Here is a 22,157-nt window from a genome sequence, read left to right as displayed (position 1 = left end):
AACCTGCAGGAGGGGGCAAGGTGCTGTCTTGAGGAACACAGTATCAATATGCCTGCTTTGGCTTTGGTTGAACAGAGACTAAGGCATTGCTTTGAGGATTTCACCCACCTGAGACCAGACAGCTCTGCTGCCTCTGATGGGAGGTCTTCTACAGCCTCTTGCCTTTCTCTCTGTAGTTCAAATGGCTACTGAGACTGTGTCTTCCCTTATCAACACCAAGTTTGATATCCTGTCAAATCCTGCAGTTTCTAGCAATACATTCCTTCCCAAGACATCTCGAACTACAAAAAAAAAAAAAAAAACCACCACATTCCCATGGGAAGTCACAATTAGACACTTCATTGCTTTGGAGAAGCTACCAAGAATGAAGCAAGAAACAAAGTCTCCCTTAAAAAATAAAAGGCGAATCTCCATGACTGAAGACAAAAATAAAACAGAATTTAAGAAGAGAGGAAACCTACTAAAACAAGGGCTGGGGGAAGCGTAGGCTGTTTCGCAACGTGGGTTCTTAAAAAGCTGCTTCTTCCCTTTTCGTGCCTACAGAAGTAGGAGCCCACAGGGTATTGGTGGAGCTTTTTTTCTTCACTCAGGTTCTCAAGCCATGGTGCAGAGGTGCAACCTCTATATTAATTTGCAGAAGGACAAAGAGTCAGGGAGGATGTTACCGCATCCACTGCCAATACAAAATAATGAGGGACAAAATAATTAATCCAAGTATTTTTAACCTTCCTTTCCCCCCGCCCTGGCTGACTGTATTATTTCTTCCATACTTCATGGTAATAGCGACAAACATAAGAAAAGGACTCTTTACACATATTAACGCAGTTTCTAAAAAATTAGAACATCTGTTTATAACGGCATGACTGTTATTCACGTGAGAGCCTAAAACCTTTACCTTGTCACCTGATTTATCTACAGCTCTGCTGATCTATTTTCCTTTCATAATGCAACCGTCAAATTTGACATACTGCAGTTGACAGGTTCAGACAGAGAGGGAGCACAAGAGGAAACATTTGGTTTCAGATGTGGGATATCACATTTATCCTCATTAGTGTGAGGTAACACCCACACATAACTCAAACCTGTCAACACGGTACAGATCTAGATGTATCTCTCTGAAAAAGACCTTTCCCGGTTTTCACATTTTACGTGCTTTCAGAAAATTTTAGCAATGTTATGCCCGAAGAAGGCAAACGACAAAGAAGGCAACGAATGCAAACCTGGAAAACTAGAACTTGGAAAAGGTTTGGGTTTTTTCCTTAAAGAAAACTAGAGGTGGTGAACTAATTTTAGAGGCAGAATATGATTAACCAGCAAGAACCTTTTTTGGCTCTAAAAGAAACTTCAATTTTAAGACAAATAATCTGTTGAACCACTCTTAGAGCAATATACTCTCATAAGAAAGGTCGTATTTCTGGTAAGTTTATTTTCTTCTCAGAATTGTTTTACTTGCAGAGTCAAGAGTGCCAGTAAAGACTAGTTCAGATGTATAAGCCACAGCATCACTCATCTCCCTTTTCACTACCAGTCTCATCAGCCTCGAGGAATACTGTTGCTGTAGGTGGGTCAGAGCATGTGTGTTTAATGCTTCCAGCAATTTCAGCCCCTAATGAATCCTTGCTTATATCACAAGTAAGTTCACTTCCACCTTCAAAGCGCAGCTATAAGGGAATTTTTTTGGTGTTGCTAGAGATTAAGGGCATCTCTTTACCCAATGCAGTTAATATGCAAAAGTTGTGGGGTTTTTCTGCTACTTAATGAACACAGGGGAATTAAGGGGTGTTCCCTGCCCCAAACCATTTCAGAACCTGACGAAATACCAGTTCCTACCTTGCCGCTTCATGTAAATCCTTCTTCCGTAATTCATGAGAGGCACCCAAGACAAATGGACATGTGCCATTTGCCTCCAAAGTCCATTATAACCAGCTTCCTTCCTGAAGGGCTTAAGGGAAAACTTTGGAGGGGAAGAGAAACGCTCAACCTGTACAAAACACTGCTGAGGAAACACAGGTTGCTACAACCGCCCAAATCCAACGGCTCTCCACATCGTAATCCGGGCCTCTGTCCTGAGAAGTCTTTCACAGGCAGAGGACCTAGTTTGTGTCACCACTTTTCGTGATCGCACAGATACCTGCTGACGGCACCGCTGCTAAGGAACAGACAAATATTTAAAATGCAAAGAACAGTCTGTAAATAGCAAAAACCCTGCCTGAGGTCAGGTAAGGTATAAAGCCACAGGGAGATCTATTTTCCTTGGGGTCCGATTGCGATGCTACCTTCTCTCGCACCCTGGCACCTACCTAATAGTGCCTTTTATGGAGCCCTTCGGGTTGTCGTGCCTCTCTGTGGGTACCTCCTATTAGGGTTTCCCTCCCCTCTGGAAGAAATACCTTGGCATCAACCTAAATGAATTTTGTTAACTGAACAAATGTATCCTTGACTCTCTGCGTTAAATACATAAGGCATTTCTCAGTTACCTCAGATGACTATACTAAGTAAACAAGCAGGATGATGCTAGAGAAATACAGTGTTATAAGGGCTGGTACATGGTGGGGCCAGCAATAGTCCTGAAGGTCTGAAAACAGGTAAGTTGGGGGCCCTTATTTCCCAAGAGGTGGAAATCTGGCCAGGAGGACACAGACTACTGCTAGAGTCAGCCCAGGAGCAAAAAAAAATAAAAGCAAAGCAGGCCTAAATTTGGGATTCTGCTTGTTGAGAAATTTCAGTTTCAGCTCCTGACTGATAGCTTTATTTTCTCACTGCAGACTCAGAGCCCAAGTTCAGCCCAAACCAGTACTTCCAAGAACTGGTAGAAACAGCAATCCTCGGGCTTTCATGCTAGGACCCCGCCTGCCTCAGCGCAGAGAGAGGCACCCAGAAGGGCTCTCCAACAAGCACAACTCTCATTCTGTAGCTCCGCAGGGCTGTATCTCACGAAAGCCCAAGCAGGAGCCCACCAGAAAACCAGGCAAGTTTCCAGTTAAATCCAACTTATAGAACAATGACTTTTTCTTGTCCTTTTTTTTTTTAAAAAAAAAAAAAACAAAGTATTTGCATAAAACTTTTCAGATTCCAGAAATGCAGAGCCAGTCCAAAAAGTCCAGATGCACACTCAGGAGAGGGAAGTCTACCAGGACTGGGATAGCCTCCTCTTTTAGAGGAGATTGAGCATATTACCAGTTACTGGGTTTGGAGGATGAGACTAACCACACATCTCCCTTAGCCTTGCACAATTTAAGAGCTATTCTATGCAAACACCCTTAAAAGCGGGCTCCCAGATCAGTGCATGTTCAGGCCAGAGGGTGTTTAGATTGAGAGCTCCTCAATCTGATGGGTATTTCCCTCCTGTTGGGACCGATGAACAAAATCCAATCCAGCTGAAGCATGGCACATGCCAGAGGCACATTCCTACCTCTCAAACTCAACACTTGCCTCTACGCAGCATGCTGCCGGGAGAGAGAACATCTTCCTTTTGAACTCAGTACCTCATTCCGATTTCCTTCTGATAGCACCTCACCATTTCTACTCCAGGAGCATTTCGCTCAGCTTCCTCCTCTCCCCATCTAAATCACAATTCACAGTGTCCTCCTATTTTCCTGTACTGTGTTTCACTTCCCCCTGCCTGGCTTTGCAGTTTGACACATAATACGGTGAATAACAGAATGTATGAAAGATTTTCTTCTTGTGTTTTCAATAAGCTCAGCCTTTTCTCAAGCTTCACCGTATTAACCGACTTGTCTCTAGAGTCCAACCTGTTCGTACCAGTGCTGCTCTCGCTCCTGATAACAAAAAGAAATACAGGGAGGGCAGGAAATCTGATGTAAGACATGGAATAATAGGACAAAGGATACAAAGTTTTTACTGAGTCATCACATGCATGGGAGCACGTGACTGGAGGGGAAAGAGTCAAGCCTACTACTGTGGGTAAGGGCAGGCAAACGCACAAATAAAAATGACTGCACGTGTAAACCCAGTATTGGACGACATGAAGTTACCTTTCTGCTAGAACCAAAGAGAACACGGAAAAGTGGAATCAAGCCTTTCCTGACTCTTTGCTGAGGTACAATGCTACAGCCATTCCCACTCAAGGAACGTAGCAAATCTGGAATTACCTTCAGAAAGCATCATCAAGCCATAGTGAAGAAGACAGACTGTGGAGGTCAACACTCACCATTATCCAGCCTTTTAAGATTCACCGAGCTCAGCAAGTGTCACATACATACGAATGTTAACACCCATGGTAAAGAACCGAAATACTCAAAGATCATAATTATAAAGGTCTCACCAGGACTAGTAGAGTCCTCGTGTCTAGAGAGGAAAATTAAAACAGACACTACTACTGCTTCACCATGATAAACGAGAAGGCAGAAAGTAGCAGTGAAAATGATGGATGTTTTCAAATCCATCTTACTTAAATTATTATTTAAAATTAGTCTAAGGAAGCATCACCAATATATAACTCAGACTTCTGGTAAGAGGCTCTGTCTAAACGCTGAATCATAAATTATAAACAAGCATAAGAGTATTGGTTATCAAATACTCCACATGAGTAATTTTTATGCATATTAATCATGGCTGTAAGTCCAAGTAAGGAAAGAAAGAGGAATTAATGGAAGAAACACATGCAGCATTTATTTGATTTTGGTGAAAATACCTCTCGGTAATACTCATAAAGATGGGTTTCTCCAGTAGAGTTTTGTAAAGAATAAAGTTTATAATTGTGGGGCGGTGGGGGGTGTTAATAACTGAGAGGGCACAGAATGATAAGCCAAAATGAGCTAGTGAGCCTGTTCTCATAACACTAATCTAACCCATTTGATAACGTCTTCTTCCATTTCCATTACTTCATCATCACTCATTGCATTATGTCTAAACATAGACTATAAACTCTTCATAATTTTGTTTGTAAAGCATTATGCATATTTATGGAGCTATCTAAATAATCTTAAATTAAGTTACAAGACCAACCGAAGACTGGGGGAGAGCCAAGTCATGCCCTCATACATAGAGGGCTGCCAGAAGAGCAAGGATAAGCTAAAGTGCCCAAAAGCCACAAAAGTTGGCTTTGACACACATTTGTTTTAGAAGACAAGAATCAAGAATTCAGGGATAGAAACATCGGGTAAATTCAAGGAAGTGACCGTAATAGTACATCATCATCAGATGTATCAAACAAAGGGTCATCTGAGTACCAAGGCGTGTTCAATACTCCAAACCGCGGTGGGAAGAGGTCTGCCCATAAATCCCCCTAAAAATCCTCTCCAAAGAATGTGAAGAGGCTGAGCAGGAGATAAATATACGCTGATTTTGCCAGTGTCCTGTTGTTACGGGGTTTATCAAGGGACAACATTGAACTCAACATCCAAAAACAGCTGCACAGCAAAAAAAAAAAAAAACAACCAAACAAAACTGTGAGCATGCCCCTGATGTGGTGGTGTTTCAGGAAGAAAGCACAGAGCTGTACAGTGAAAAACCTCCACATTTTACCATGGGGAAAAAAAAAAATATTCAAACATTATTTTACAGCAGGTTTTTTTTTCTTAGCGGTAGAACAGATCCTGCACCTCAAAGTAGTCTCTGTATTCAAATGGAGGACTGAAAAACCTAAACCTTCCCATGTAATGCTGGGGGTGGAAGCATATGATTTGCTTTGGCATCCCCCTCTAACTACTTCATAACGCAAAATACCATTTGAATGTGCAAAATTTAAAAATACCAAAACCTGAAAGAATTAAATCCGTGCCTTGAGAAAGGACTTAACCTTAAAAGGACAGAACATTAAAGCTGTTTTGGGCAACTAGTGAAGAGCGTTTGCAACTATACAGCATTAAGAGTTTGGCAGGAAACCATGTTTAAAGGATGGCTTACTGCCTTGAAAATATTTTGGTTTAAAAGAACAATTTAAGAAATTAATTTGCGCATGTACACGTACATATAAACACACAAGTTACGTACAACGTGTAGTTTTCCCATATTTGCTCAAAAGAAAATACGGGCAAGCAAGAAACCTCCATTGCCCTTAGGTGTTATCCGACCAAAATGCTTCAAAGTCTACCAGATGGCTCTGGTAAGGAGCAAGAAGAATTTTATAAGCATCTATCCATTTGCATTGTACCCAATCAAACTGAGAATTCGCTTGTTGCATTATCCAAATTAAAACAGTGACATTTGCCTCAGAACTCATTATCAGTCACTCTCAGAAGAGGGATGCTGTAGTAGATGGACAGGAGGTTTGATCAAGCTCAGCAACTCCTACAGATGAACATGCACTTCCCTTAAAAAGAAAACACATATATAAAGTATGCCCAATTTGACATGTGAAGAGTTAGAGAACTTGGAAAGAATAAGATACAAAATGCAAATAGCTGACATTTTGGAGAAGCAGAGCACTGGCAACACCGATCCCGTTAAAAGATTTTCAGAAACCTGACAGCTCCCAATAACAGCAGAATATCCACTGTTCTCGTGTTCCACCAAGAAAACAAAACCCTGCCACAACACATACTGTGACAGATCCGCTGGGCTAAACTGCAGATGCTACACTTATTTTGTGCACAGGACAGAAAAATACCATTTTCTATCATACAATGCATTGCTTCTGCAGAGAGCCCCGCGTGCTTTATCAACATTTATAAGCTTATCCTCACAACACCCCATAGGGTAGCGAGCCATGACCATATTCTCCTTAGTTTACAGTCATTTCCCCTTTCCGTAACACCATTCTTTCTGTTAAGTCCCTAATTTATATAGCAAACCATTGGTATTGCCTCAAAGCCAAAGAACTATATTTAGTGGAGGTTTATTCCAATGGATCTCAGTGCAACGTTAACAGCTTTCACCTTCTTTCTTTATATAGGGAGGCACACAAATCTAGTCGGAAATTTTCCAGCCAAAAGTAGTCCACCCAATTTTTCAACAACCATATTTAGACAATGTCTTTAAACTCTCTCTTTCTTCGAAATGATTTTTCCCATGAAAAGAAGTTTTCGTCTCTGTATGTGTTGAAAAAAAGGAAATAAATATCAGCTTTTTAAACCATACCTTCCATGACATACACCAGGGAACCCACATCTCCTTCCTTGATGATGCAGCTGTCTTTGCCATACTCCACGGGATACATACAATCCACAATCTCCTGGATCTGAGACAGTTCCAGGTTCTTCATGAAGTCATTGTCAAGGATCGCTTCCTTTATTAGCTCCTTGGACCTGCGGCAAAAAAAGACAAGATTTGTCCACACGTCCATCAGCCGAGCTCATTAATAGCACGTGAACTTTAGCACAACTGTGCGGTGTCCAGGCAAGTACCTCCTTGGGAAAAAATCTCCCCAAAAATCTGATAAAGTCCATCTGCAGAGAAGTAAAAAAATTACAGAAATGTAAACCTGTAATTATTTTTTGTAAATAAGTTTTAGATATATCAAGTATTGAAACACAAATGGATTTCAAGTGCTTGCAAGATCCTCTTTTAGCTACAAGTTTCACATCTATAGTAACACCAAAGAATAACATAGCTACTTGAAATATCTTCCATATACGAAACTGAAAGGAGATACAAACAAGAAGTTAAAGGATTTATGACTTTGTTTATTATATTTTCTATTACATTATACAAACTGGAGCACACAAAAGCGTGATACTGCACTGATTCTTTGAGTATTAATCAAATACCAAAGGCCATTATATTCACTAGAGCAGGCACAGTTGTTGCAGGAATAACACCACCATTAATTCATTTCTTTGATGACTAAATGGAAAATTCCAAAGTTATATTAGTGTGCCTAAAATTATACATGCAGTTTTGGTTTGGCATGCGATGGGGTTGGAAGTCTAGAGTTCTGAGTAGCCACTTTACAAAGTTGAGTAAGGAATGAGTTGTTTCTGAAGATACAGATTTCAGAACCAAAAGTTCACACGTTCCCTGGGAGACTACCCAAATGGGTACGTAAATACAACCTGCTCTCTCTAGAAGTGCCTCTGCCAGTGTCATGTTATGACAGAAAATGTGCACCTGACGTGTTTTTCCTGATTTCCCTGAGATTCTTTCAATTTCTACAGCTAAAGTGCTCACCACACGGTGAGTCACGCTCAGGTGAACCCTCCAATCTTCCCTTCAGACTGTCAACTTCAACTTCATCCATCTGCTAACGCAGTGGAACCACCATGTTATGACATTTCGCAAAAAACCTCTAAAGCAACTTGTGCAAATGAACAACTGAGAATGCTAAATCCATAGCTAGACCAAAACTAAAACCCCTACAAGCTGGACACCAGGTCCTCAGCCCTTCTCACTCTGCAGCTCCGCTTCTTTGGGCTGAACTATTTGCTAACGTGAACATAGCCCAGGCAGACGACAGCTACCTGCAGAGCTTATGCATTCAAAAGAGTTTTATCTTTTTGAAATACAAATATGAAACAAGGTTTTCAAAGAAAGATACATTAATGGATCGTGTCTTCTTGAAAAAGAGCCAAATTGGGACTTCAGAAGTCCAAAACAAGCCAGACAGCCTTGGAGATATTATGCCCGTGCTATAGTCCTTTTAAAGTATGCCTCAAGGTTATCTGCCGCAAAGGTTCAATTCGTTAACGTTTAAGATGCTGTTTTGATAGTTTTTGAGGTTATTTCAACAAAACATGCAACTTTACATCACAGTCCATCAGTACTGACCCAGGTGACGCGCAGGATGGGAAGCAGCCCGGACTTCTCAAGTACCGGCTGCAAGACGACGCAGACTCGGACTGCTACAAAATCCTTTTGCTCTTGAGAAATTTAATTTGACTTCACATACTGTCACTCCAATTCCTTCTGCGTGCAAATAAAAAACACCAGAAAAACCTACATCTGCGTTGCTTCTTGCTTTCAGTAACGCAAGAAGCTGGTCGTTTGTAAGGCTGACCAGATGACAGATAACCTGCTTTCCTCATTCCCTCCTCCCGTGCTAGAGCGAGACTACACTTTCGATGCTACGCCTTGACACGGTAATGCTCTTTTGAGCTTAGCCACCCCCACAGGTCCCCCAAATCCTCCTAACAACGGCACTAATTATTAGCATTACTCAAACTGCCTGCCGAAGAAGAAAGCGTAATAAAAGCTTTTGCGTTAGTCATATCAACTAGCATTACAATTTCAGCCGTTTATTTCATTCCAAGGCTCAAAATGAGGCTTTCTCCTTGATAAAATAAAGTCAGCCTTTAAGCGGAGTGTTTGTAAGAACACCCACAAAAGACCAGAGGGAATTCAGACATGGCTCCGGTCAGACCTCCCCTGTTAATTTAGAGGCCCTCAGCAAAAAAACAATGCTTTTCTTGGGGGAATCGAGCACAGCCAAGGATTGGAAAAGAATCTGGGAAACGTGGTCTAAACAACAGCGAAGGAGCAGCACAGGGGCTAGGAAAAACCATTAGAAGCCTATTTTGGGGAGAAGCAGTAAAACATACACAACATGAACACACTTCGGGAATTTATGAGCTTAATAGTATTATTACAGCCTAAGAGTACATCTGAACCAACTGATTCACAGCCTCTGCCCTTCGACATAGAAATATCAGAGAAATTAAAGCTCAGATGCCCACCAAGTCATTCAAACCCTTTTAACGACAATACAAAATACATCCATTAAGAGGAAAAACACGCCGGCTGGGACATCAATAACGCAGTTTCATCTCTGCCACATCTAAGCATCTTAAAATTAAATATCTCCACAGAATGGTCTGGATAATAACTCAGTCACGCTTGAATGTAACCAGAATAGATATTATTATTTAAGGATAATTAGTTAAAATGAGACTTCAAATACAAAGAGCATAGCGTGAGAGAAAAGCACCTCCAGCTGCCCATAAACAGTGCTGGCCGTAGGAACAAGCACCTTGCGACCCAACTGCGTATTTATGAGTGTATTCGCGTCAGACCAAACCACGCTTCGTAGTTTGTAAGCTGCAAACCTTTTCATCAGGAAATATTCCATCCGTCTTGAAAAAAAAATAAATAAAAAGCTTAGTTTGACATATGTGAAAATTAGTTGATACTAAAAATACATTGTCATAGCTACAATAAGAGTTACTCTATTGTTCCCTGCAAGACAATATTCGTCACTCTAATAATTCAAAAAAATTATTCATGCGATGTAGATTACCATTCCCACATACTTGCACATGCCAGGCCTTCAGCAGCTTCTATATAATTTTATTACACAGTTTTCTTTCAATAGAATTCACAGGTGCAATTTCAGGCAAATAGATTTTTTTTTTCTTTTATATCTATTCTTATATGAAATGAAACTTAAAGCATATAGATTAACTCACGGCTCACACTTATTCCATAACAAACGCTTTTCTAAACCACACCATTCCTTAATCATCATCATTAGTATTTTAAAACAGCATCTATCCCAGACGTGTGACACACAAATCTACCTAGCAATACAAGAAAAGGTATTTAAAATGGTCAAAACCACACTCCTGCTATTGCAAGTGGTTTAAACAAGATACACCCGTTTCATTACCTCTTGTTTTCAAATAGTATTTATTCTGTACTTTCTGAATCAACTTTCTAATAGAAACAATCCGCAAACAAAATCAACTACAGTATTTGTAAGGGAACAGGATTATGTCCAAATGACCCCTGTTTTAAGAAGGGCGCATTTTCATTAATATTTTACTTAGCCCTGAATTGAACAGCTCCTAATGCAGAGGGTCATTCGGAGTAGCAAGCAGTTGTCATCTTTACTCTCCAGATGTAGGAACCTGGCACTAAGCCATCGCTATTTTTCTGAAAGATTAATGATCAACACAATGGAGACTTGACGAACAGTTTAAAATAAAAAAAAAAGGGGGGGCACAATCCTCTGCGATACATCCTTACCCAAATCAATTTAAGTCCATCACAGTAATTAATAAGGCAACAGTAGGAACAAGCTAATTGCATTCGAATTTGCAGAAGTCACGCAAAAAGCACTTTAAGAAGTTTGCTAAAAATACACTTATTACGTAAAAATCTGTATGCCTGGTTGCGAATGCCTCTCAGAAGAGAGGCATATAACATGCATTAATTCACACGCCTCCTAATCTTGTACTGGGCGCTGCTCCGGTCCTCCAGCCAGCTCAGAGCCAGCCACCAACCCCTCCCAACAAGCCAGCATGACAGCTTGGGAACAGCAAAATGCCTGGAAAAAAGGAAAAAAAAAAAAAATCAGCCACGTTTTCTGCCTCAGCAGACAGGGCTCTGCACAGAAGCCGTGTTTCAGCCGTGCTGGAAAAGGCTTGTATTCAAGGTTTGCCTTATTGCAATGGCCATAAAGTGCAGAATTTGGCCGAGCATTTTGCTCAAAACCCTGCTGCTAACATCCGCTGGCTACTCAAACAAGCATGAAGGCAGAAGATAAAAATTTTGGTTTGCAGCAGATGGGAAAAAAACAACCCGAGATGTTATGCAGCCCCAGATAAGAAGCAAAGTTAATGCTACAGTGGTTTGCAATGCACATAGTAAAATACCAAACCCTGTATTACAGCTTGTTCTTATCCTGACAGTAATTTACATTTACAAAGAGCAGAATGAATAGTCATCTCAGGCTCTTCACCCACAGCAAAAAAAACCACATTCGCTGGGCTAGATTTGTACCTTCCGGCACATACGATAAATATTAAAACAAAAAGTTAATCTTTGTCCCAAAAGGTCTTATTTCAACATCGGAAAAGCTGCTTGCTGAGTGTGAGGAAGGGAAGAATTTAAGTGCAGATGGAAAGACTGCTGCCGCATACATCTAGGGACCCTTACAGAAATGCAAAGCCCTCCTTGCCACACACCACGCTGGTACAGCATCAGTTTGCGATGGAGTTTGCAGCAACCGTAGGTTCAAAGGGAGCTGTGGTAGCTACACAGGTATCATTCTCCGGGTAATCTACTGCTGGCAAGAGTTGATTAAGCAGAAGTGGATCAAGAAGAATATAAAAAATATAATTAAGAGTTCAATTTAGGCAACACTGACACAGAGGAGTTGGAAGCAGATCTGAATTTTACGGTGTTCACAAGTATACCGCCACAGCTATGTACCAAAACCATTTTAAACTACCAGCAAGAAAAATGAAAAGCAATGTCCTAGGCAGCCAGGCTGGAAGATGTCTCAAAAAAGGGAAAGAAAAAGTACGTTTTGTATTAATAGTCAAGAAGAATTTAAAAAATACCCCAAACCTTTTCTTTAGCAGTTCCTCTCTCCGAACTTTTACTAGAACTTTTCAACATGAATTTTTACGCCAATACTAATGGGGAGGAAGGAGTATTTTTTCTAGAGTCTCCCCCATCAAGACTCTGCCAACTACTACTGATGAACTACAGCCCCGTATTTAGGATGGAAACATCTACAGGAATTTGACCAAGCCAAGAGACAGCATTCACTGCCAGGGCAGAAATTTAAAGCAGTAGAAGTGCAGCTCCCTGGGAGAAGAGAATTCCTTATTTATTAATATCATAAACCTTGCTCAAAGCTACTACAACCAGCAGCATCTTTTTTGTGCTGCTTCATCACCGTTGTAAAAATCCAAATTAAATCGACATGTACAACCGTTACATCTATCCAACAACTAAACCTAGCAAGCGCGTTTGTAGAAATTCATGCCCAAGCACTACTTTTTTGGGGAGCTTCCATATCCCTCCACAAGGAATTTAGCTGATTTCAGTAGATAAGAAACACGGAAAAAAAATCTGCGGCCTCTGACCCAGAGTATGATGAGCAATGCAAGAGTCCAGACAACTCCTACAACAACCGTCTATTTAAAATCCACACCGTGAAACGTTTAAAAGTGTTTACTTCTCCAAAATGTGGCCATGGAAAAAAAATACTTCTTTAAAAAGAGAAAACATGGCCAAGTATTATGCCTGCTCCAGATTTCCAGAAACTATTCAGTGGGATATGAATACACTGCAAGAAGTGTTAAACAGATTTTTTTTTTTTTAAGGTATACCTAGACATACCTTCGTTTCATAAGGGGCCATCCATTCCAAGTAACACTAAAGCAAAGGCAGCAAGTTTCTAGCAGGTTTGGGGAAGCGCTTTGCTCAAAGCCCACATTCACAGAGCCTTTAACTATGTTTTTAAGCCCTTGTGTACTTAAAAAGAGTACGTGAGACTGGAACACATACACGCTGCTCTGGAATGGGACCTCAGCATTTCAGTTCCCAGTCTGGTTAACACCAAAACACTGGAGTTGCCAATTATGAACCTTTTTTTTCCTCTTTAACCAACAAAACTAAAGAAAATCTCTGACAAAAGGATGTACTAATCACTGAGGACAGCAACATAAAGAATGGCCAAGACAAGTAATTTGGATAAGATGTTTTAGAAGTTCTCATAGAGATGCTCCCTTCAGCGTAGAAAAGCCCTCATCTTCTAAAAAGCAGTAAATCTATAGATACAGAAGCCTTACTATAAAATTGCTATTGCTAACTATAAAATTATTCAATCCACCAAGTGGCCCATAGGTCCTACATGTATTTATCTGCATACTTTTATCTTCTCGGCTCTGTTTATGCATACTGTGGCCCGGCCAAACATACAGAGGTTTGAAAATAAGAGCCTAAAAATCATAAAGCCTTCAGTGACATCAGGATGACTGTCAACAAGAGACAACAGTCAAAATCTCATCCTTGCACTCATCCCTTCTCAACAGGTCTCTCTTAGGTTCCTACCTAAGAAATAGAGGCAGAAAGTAGAACTTTCCAAGATGATTATTTGATCCCTCAACCACCAACTTGAAGTCCACTGCCCTCAGGAAAGGTGGTTTTGCAACCAAAGTGTTTATGTTGTTAGAAAAATTATTTGTGACAAGTCAATCACGGAGAGGTGGAAGGTCCTCCCCGCCTGCCCCGGGAGGTTTCGCTTTAAAGGCGGTAACAAACATCCGCAGCGTAAGGCAGTATATACGTTTCGCGTTGACAGCAGCGCAATAGGAACTGTCGCTTTCTGGAGTGAGTAATACTGGATAACGTTTTTAAATATTAAAGCCTGTAAGCGAACAAATGGACCTTCTTTTACAACTTACTACTAGGAGCGGAACAGTACAGAAAAGCCCAGACCTTTCGGTAAAATCTGGGTCTTGTTTGGACTGTAATGCCATTAATAGCAGATAACTCCACATTAGCTGTTTGTTTTGGCTATGGATAAAGACCACTTTGAGTGTTTCTTAAAGGGAATTTTAACTATAACTCCAGAGAGCTATTCTTGTCTCACTAACTGGGAATAAGAGTAGGATTCAAGTCCAGGACTTAGTATCATGAAGGCCCTTAAATATACTTGTGGATTTTCTTTACAGTGCTTGCCTTTCCCACAACATCCAACCCACAGCATATCTTCAAGTTGCAAGAGGAAATTTCTGAGTAGGATCTTAAGCATTTTCAGCCGAGACCATTACTGCATAGTTGGACGGAAGAATATGTTCCTCAGAAGAGTACACTAAGATTTTTTTAAACTGACATTTTGATTAAAGAGACAAGCAACAGGGAAAGTAACTGTGCCCTGATCTAAACCTATAAAAAAGGAAAATAACTCCCCCATTTTCATTTTTCTTGTACTTAAATACAACTTACAGTTGCAGAATCGAGTTGCTCTGTAGAGAATGTGTCGATCAGACAGCTCCACTTAGGATTTCTAAATATATCAGTAAAACATGCAGTTCATTTACACTGCTGTTCATTATATCATATTTTGGCATTCGACATTTAAAAAGCAAAATAATTTAAGAAAACAATCTTAAAATCTCCTTTCACCTACGCTGAAAATTGTTGTTAGTATAAAAATACTGTAGGCAAGAGTCGGTTAACTCTTACATTTTAACATGTCTCACCCCACAGATCTTAATTTACCACCCTTTTCTAGGCTAGTATCTTGCATCCTACAAACACCCAGGTTTAGATAGTGGAAACGTTGGCAAGCTCAGTAAAAAAAAAGTCATCTCTTGCCAACACAATTTGCCTACTTCTGAAATATCTGACACCTCCGAGGAACTCCCACATAAGCTTCATTTTGAGAAACCACTACCAATACCTTCCAACAGGACCAAGCAGCTACTTGATTACCTGAGGCAAACAGTAGAAGCTTTGGGCAGCTAATCAGAGGTGAAAACACGTAGCAAGGTCATGGTGAAGGAGGAATGGGGTGTCTCTGAGAGACACCTGGCCAAAAAAAAAAAAAAAGTGGTCTTTTGAGGGGTATTATCCCAATGCATCTCGCAGTTTTGCTGCTCACGTCCAGCGCGACTGAGCCGGAGACTTTTTGCACCAACAAAAATAGCAGAGAAAACATATGTACCCATATGTCGCAACACCAAGGGATCCAGAAACAATCCAAACTCCTCCAGGAGGAGTTCAGTTAGCAAGATCGAGTTCGCGGCGATCCAGACAACACATCTTGAAGGTCACGACGATGCATCTTGAAAAGAACCACCTGCTTTAAAGGCAAGAGTTTCTCCATCAATCAAACAATTATCCACGTACGCTTCCACTCTTGGCAGCTCCATGCAGTTAATTCTGACCGGAGGCAGGTATGAGGAGTCTAGCTAAATGGCAACTAAAACACTTCCCCCAAGTTTATTAGCATTTTTTGAGGTCTGCGTGGCTGCAGAGTGATAAATGAACATGTGGACAGAGGACTGCATTCAGATGCCCTGGAGAAGAAAGTTACTGATAGCCACTACGGAGATGGCCTTCGCCCTGGTGGAATAAGCAGAAAATCTGCCAAGTGGATGATAACCTCATTTAAATAGATGCAGAAATCCAATTAGAGATCCTCTGAGCAGAGACAGCTCATTCTCATCTCTGGGGTTAGAGGCTACTAACACGTCGCAAGCTTTTCTAAACGTGCTGTTGTCTAGGCGAAAATAACGTGCTCTGCAAAAGCACTTTGCTCCTCCTTGGCGCAAGAACATCAAAAGTGAACGCCGTCACAACAGCGTAAATATATAGCTTCTTCCAGCGTAAGTTTAGGATGGGGTTTCACAGTGAATGTAATGTATGGGGTGGGAAAAAGTGACAAGAGATTTAACGTCACTTACTCTGATTCACCTAACACTTCTGATGGATGTTACTGTCACTGGGAAAGTTGCTTCAGCTCTTTTGCTTTTCAGCCGCCTGGAGAAGTCCTCAGCTTAAATGCCATAGGTGTACGACAGCAGAATGCAGACAAGCGCTTAGAGCCTTAGTCTTTCAATAAATATTCTTAGGAATTTTAGGGAGAAATATTTCTTCCTGGTTTACGAGTCAGTAAAAGGACTGACATTAGCAGCCACGCTTTGAGACATAAATATTTGAAAGATGTATGGGATTATCTAAATAACATAGCCCCCACCGAGAGCCAAGAAGCAGCCCGCGGGGATTTAAAGGCAAGCACTGCCGATATACCTACTTACAGAAGGGTCACTTCGGGATACAGCAATCCTGAGCAGAGTTGTGGGAGCACCATCACGCAGGCTCTGTCTAGTCTGCTAATAAACCAGATATTACAGCCAGGCAAGCACCTTTCGGCAGACAGAACTCTGAACAATCGTACAACTTGACAACGTTTAAATGGAGAAAGAACAGCAGCAGGAAGCTCATAAGGTGTCTGTGGAAAAGCGGGGAGGCTGGGGCTCGTAGCAGGGCAGTGCCACTGACAGTTTCTTTCCCTTCAAAGTCAGATCAGGGAGAGACTGTCACATTCAAAGTATTATCTTCTAATTCGTATTTCCACTGCATGAGCATTGACTGTCACTATCCTGCTGAGCTTTGAAGAATATCCCAACAGCAACTGCCTCCCATAAGATGCCTTTTTGTTCAGAAATGCTCCTGCTAGTCTTGTTTTAGGAAGTCTACTAAGAATCCCAGGCTTGTGATGCTGCCTTTGGCAGTAACCAAAAAAAGGTACAGAAACCCTGAAGCAGAAGGACACAGACGTTGTCCTCACGGAGGGGCGCTGACGGCCACAGCGAGGATGCCCAGCTACAAAGCAGGCATGAGAGCAGCTCAAGACGACCGCCTCCGGAGAAGCGGACTTCTCACAAAAAAGCCAACACGACCCCAAGCTCGGAAAGATGCAGCCTCAGGGCAAAGTGTTCATGAGGTGTCAGACTACCTAATAAAGAACAAACTACAGAAGGCAAGAGGAGATGTGCTGGAGATTCAGAAAAATCTCCCAATTTCCCATGAACCGTGCGAGCCAAACTCTAGGGATACCTGCAACCTATTCCACCCCATCCAGCCACGTATAAACACAAGTCAGAACGAACTTAAAAGAATTGAAGAATAATAGTGACAAATACGCCAGCAGAAGAAGGGCACCAAACTCAGATGGAAGGCAAGGAAAAGTTGAAGAGCTTTTAAGGACTTCAGGAAACGGCCCTTCTTTGATCAAAATAACCATTCTCCAGAGGAGTTGAATGTTTCCAGGAATTTCAGCCTGAAAGGGTATTGAAGGGGAAACATCATATTTCTTGCAAACGGGAGGATATTTTTGTACAAGCAGCATACTAGTAACTCCCATTTTACGGCATCACTTGTCTTCAGGGAATGCTAATGGGAATGGACATTAAAAGAAGGATGCAGCAACACAAACGCACCCTGCCCAGGTAAAGCTGACGAACGGCACGCTCAGCGGGGAATGATCCTGCCGAGCAAGTTTTGGAGGTCACTCAGTAAGGCAACCTGCCCCTATGAGCAGGTGTAACCTACTGCTGTTTCAGGCTAGCAAGCCATAATTCCCAGCGTAGGAGATGTCGAGGTATTCCTGAGGGAAAGCTCTACTTGTTACAAACAGGACCATTTCAACGAGAAACAAGAGCACTGCTTGTTTCTTGAGGACAGACAGCAACATGCATTAAGCAGATTGCTATTCTACCTCCTACAGCAAGCCAAGAAAGCCATTCTTTTAATAAGACCGCAATGCTCAAGACTCATTCTGTTGAGATGCGAGTGAAGGGAAGCATACATATTTGCCGTCACAGGACAGGCTCTGCAGACAGCGAACAAGGCTCCGTTCTCAGAGACAGGGTGCGTGAAAGGTACCTACAGCTTGTCGCTGTCGCATCAGGGGATGGGGGCGGAATTCCCTTTCAACCATGACAAATGCAAAGACTACGGGTGCACATGGGATGGGATGGGATTATACAGGCATAACAGGAAAAGAGACAGACACATACTGATTTGCCGGTTGGTAAATCCGTGAACGCATACAGCAATGAGAATTTGAAAGCACAAGGAATCGCATGTTAGAGAAAAAATCAAAATTACTCAAATCCCACCGAGAGGAATGCAAGACAGCTTCAAAAGCTTTAGGAAGGATTGTCTCTTTAATCCTCAAGCCTCTGGGATGGTCACCTTACACAACCTCACACAGTAGGGCCTGGAAAACCAACCCACCATTACAAATGATGCCCTGGATGTAGGATTTGTTGCATCAGGTAAAATCCAAATGAAGACACCACTTGGCCATCACTAGCCCGTACTTCATCGCTGCAAGAGTGCTAACAACTCAGTCACATACGTTTCTCCCAAAGTATTTTTCATGTGTGACGTGTGGCAGATCAAACTGTTTGCTGTGTACCAATTTAAGAGCACCTATTACAACATATGCTACGGGCAGTTATCAATGCCCCTGCTCCCCATAATTTATAATAAAAAAGCGGTGCCAGTCTGCTGCCCAGGTCCTTAATAGAAAACCGTATGTTCATAGGAAGGCTCTAAATAGGGGCACAGGAGAGAAGAAACAGGTCTCAAGGCTGAGAACTGTGACAGAAAAGATAAGACAGAAGAGGGCACAGAATTAAGTTACCTTTATCATATGAGCAGAAAAGGAAGTTTGCTCGCATGCCTAATGTACTTTATGATTACTTTCTTTTCCTTGCATTACTATCTTGTAGTCACTCTCCAATTCCCCACTACCTTTGTCTCATCACCTTCCCACACCATCTTCAAACTCAGAAATGCTTCCTCCCGCTACAACTCTGGATCATCTTCTTTTTTCGTCCTAGTACCTTACTTGAAATTCCTAGTGCATCGCACCATCGTTTCCTTTTCTCTTTCCTTCCACACCTCAGATCCTCCATCAGGCTCCTCCACTTCTGCATCTTCCCAAATAGTTTCTCCCCTCCTGCTCCCCCTGCAAGTTCCTGCTTCTTACTATTTCCCTGCTTCCTCCGGGCAGTCCTGCAAGCAAACAGCAGAGGAGCAGAAAGCCAAGCCCCAGGCCAGGAGGCAAAGGTCTGAAGGAAGACAGGGCCTTGAAATGGGGCTGCAAGGAGCCAGAAGGACCCTGAGGGTTTAAAGTGAAAGAATAGGAAAGGAAGAAGAAAGTAGCAGAGGGACTTGCATCAGATTCGGTGGAAATGGGGGGGGGGGGGGGGGGGGGGTGTGAAAAACCCACACACAAAGCAGCAGCACAGTAAATCAGCATATCACAATGAGACAGAAACAGTGGTCCTTCTATACGGCACACGTGGCTCTCTAAGGAAACAGTCCGTTTCCTCTGTCCCAAATATTTTAGAGGATGAGGAATGCAGTTTTGTTCACTTTCTGAAAAGCACCGTTACAACTCTTCCACATTCTGAGTTTGTTCCACTCTCTGCAGGCTGCATTTAGGAAATATTTACATGAAGGAATACACAGAAAGAGCTAATGAGATAGAGAAAATGTGCGTGCCAAGGAGCCGAGTTATTTTGGTATAGGAAACAGGAACTACTGGAGTTAGCTGAAACTATTTCAGATCCAGTTTAACCCCGACAGACCTAAAGAGTGTTACTTGAAAGAATTTAAGGGCATTTTAAAAGGCACTCAGACAGTTCTTTGCTTCAAAGTCAAAAGCAAATACAAGCTCTTTGCATACATGCTAATATACTGCATATTCACAAGCAGATAGCGATCAGAAAGATCAGCCCAAGCATGTGTTAAACCAAGGAGCAATGAAAGTAACTGGCGCTGAAACTCCTGAAAAAACACCTCCCTTTAGTGAGTTTATGGAACAAAAACATACAAACCTTTGAAGTCAGAGAGCAAACAGCAGAACTTTCGGTATTATTTATTTTAAATCTAAATTCAGCCTATTATCTCCTCTCTGCTAGCAAACAGCAACCACAGCTAAAAGAAAACTCCATGACAAAACCAAGAAACAGCAGCTGATCTCCATGCACTTCGTTGTTCGTCTGGAGACCTGCACATTCACGCCTGCCTTTAAAGCAAGTTTGAAACATTCTTTATATTCAATGCACTTCAGTTTATTTACCCTTACATGCACACCGTGCAGGTCACCCGCTGGGTCATGCAAGATTCACCTATCTGAAGTGAAATTCCTCTGCTCACCTAGCTAAACGATTTTAGCTAGCTATGGTACACAGAGCCATCTTTGGAAATGCACTTTAATTTTACCTGTGTCCCTATGAGACAGATTCACTCTAGAAATGAAAACTCCTGAAGTTGCTCCATTATGAAACACTGAGAACAGACATCCCTCTCTTCCAGCTGAAGTAACTATTCAGTTTTGCTTGCTTGTGTCAATTTTCCCCCTCTATTACATTAAGAAAATTACAAGTTATTTACTCATCTTCAACCCTGGTGTCCCTTAAGACAAAAGCTCTCCAAATTATTAGGTGTAATGTTTCTAAACGGATGCTAAAAGCAACATTAAGATTTGGCTTCCCGGGTTTTTGTTTCTCTACAGCGTACGATTTCAGTAGCTGGCGGCATTAACTTTACAAGGTGCTCAACAGATGACAGCATTTCTTTCCTCCCATACTGTAACTCATACAAGTACTCTTGCTCAAATCCAAGGCAAGAGACCTTAGGAACACAACAGTCCGTTTTATGTATATGTATCTGCATTTTTTGGCAGTGATCCGAGAGAGCTGGTATATACAGTGCTATTCTGTCCAAATCCTACTTGGACAATTTGCCTTTCTGCTCAAGGAATAAAAGCGAACAATTCCTATATATGGTGGGTAATAAATCTGCATGCTACCTTCTAGTTCTTTTTTGCAAGAAGATACAATGCTGTTCTATTTATAAAGGTCAAGTAAATTGTATGCAGTCTATGGAGCCCTAACATCTCTGTATTATTAAAACCGAGTATTTTATTTAGACAGCCCTTTTCAGAGAGAGAAAAAAAAAATCTCAGAATAATGTCTTTCCCTCTCCAATCTGAGTTAAGGTATGTATGCAATTTTGTGTACACTGAGGAGAACAGAAATACAAATGTTTATTTGTTCTTCACTTGAATTATAACAACTATTATTTTTTTAAACACATTTTTACAGGTTGTTTGGATAAGCCACATCTATAAATCCTGCTCGACTGTCAAGCAAGGAGAAAGCTTTGCATTATCTTGTGGGCAAGGAAATAAACTGCCAAGAACAGCAAAGGGGTGGGGGGGCGAGGAGGGTGTTAAAACAGGGTTTAACGTGCTTAACCTGAGTCGCCGAGACAAAATAGTTACCTTCAGCCATTCCTCTGCCATCTTCCTGTAATGGAAGGATGCCCCAATGATCGATACTTTCTCATGAATCACTGAGGAGGTCAGACAAGGAGTCAAGAACGTAAGAAGCTGACAACGCTCAAATCTTCCTTGGTTTTGTTAGAACCAGCTAGACGGTTTTTAATCTTTACCCAGTGAACAACAATTTCAAAATAAACGGGTTTTATGATCATACTGATGATTATGCCACAGCAAAATGCAGAGAGGCCTGTGCGTAAGACAGCTTAACTGACACAGCCAACAGTACCTATGGAGATGCTAGCACTGCAAAAAGCCCATCCAGGACTCCGAGGAAGGCAGCAATGAATGAGCAAACATTGAAATCCCATCTAAACCCATCTCAATTACAGCATTTACAGTCAAATGCTGTGAGTTGTGTTGAAACCACAATACATAAGGAATTCCTCAACTAAACCCGGTTAGGAAATTGAATTCCTGATGACGTTTCATCTTTGATATTCTTCTACCGTGGCCTCTAAGGTCCTGTGAATGCCCGAGAGCTGAGGGCTGTACTGTGCCATGGAGCCTACATCAGAGAACACGAGTGCAATCAAAAATGCAGCTGAGGAAGAGATCTCCCCGAGTGTCACTTTTACAGTTGTCGTATTTCTCCCCCAAGCAGTTCAGAGAAGTCTGCAGAGGCAAGAGAGGTCAAGGAGAACAAAGAAGTGTCAGG

The 22,157-nt window shown here is 41.6% G+C and overlaps 1 protein-coding gene across 2 annotated transcripts in view; it reads right to left on the bottom strand.

Annotated features, from left to right (window-relative positions):
• Positions 1-22,157, bottom strand: part of PRKG1 (protein kinase cGMP-dependent 1) — a 520,194-nt gene that overhangs the window by 444,488 nt on the left and 53,549 nt on the right. For both annotated transcript variants that reach the window (XM_059821041.1, XM_059821042.1), the window contains exon 2: positions 7,042-7,208. In XM_059821041.1, coding sequence (XP_059677024.1) covers positions 7,042-7,208 — 167 coding nt within the window. The remainder of the gene's footprint in view (positions 1-7,041; positions 7,209-22,157) is intronic.

Source organism: Gavia stellata, chromosome 9 (genome assembly GCF_030936135.1).
Source record: "Gavia stellata isolate bGavSte3 chromosome 9, bGavSte3.hap2, whole genome shotgun sequence".
In the NCBI taxonomy this organism is placed as follows: Eukaryota; Metazoa; Chordata; class Aves; order Gaviiformes; family Gaviidae; genus Gavia; species Gavia stellata.
Note: the sequence above shows the minus strand (reverse complement) of the source record. Positions and strands in the feature narration are given on the sequence as shown.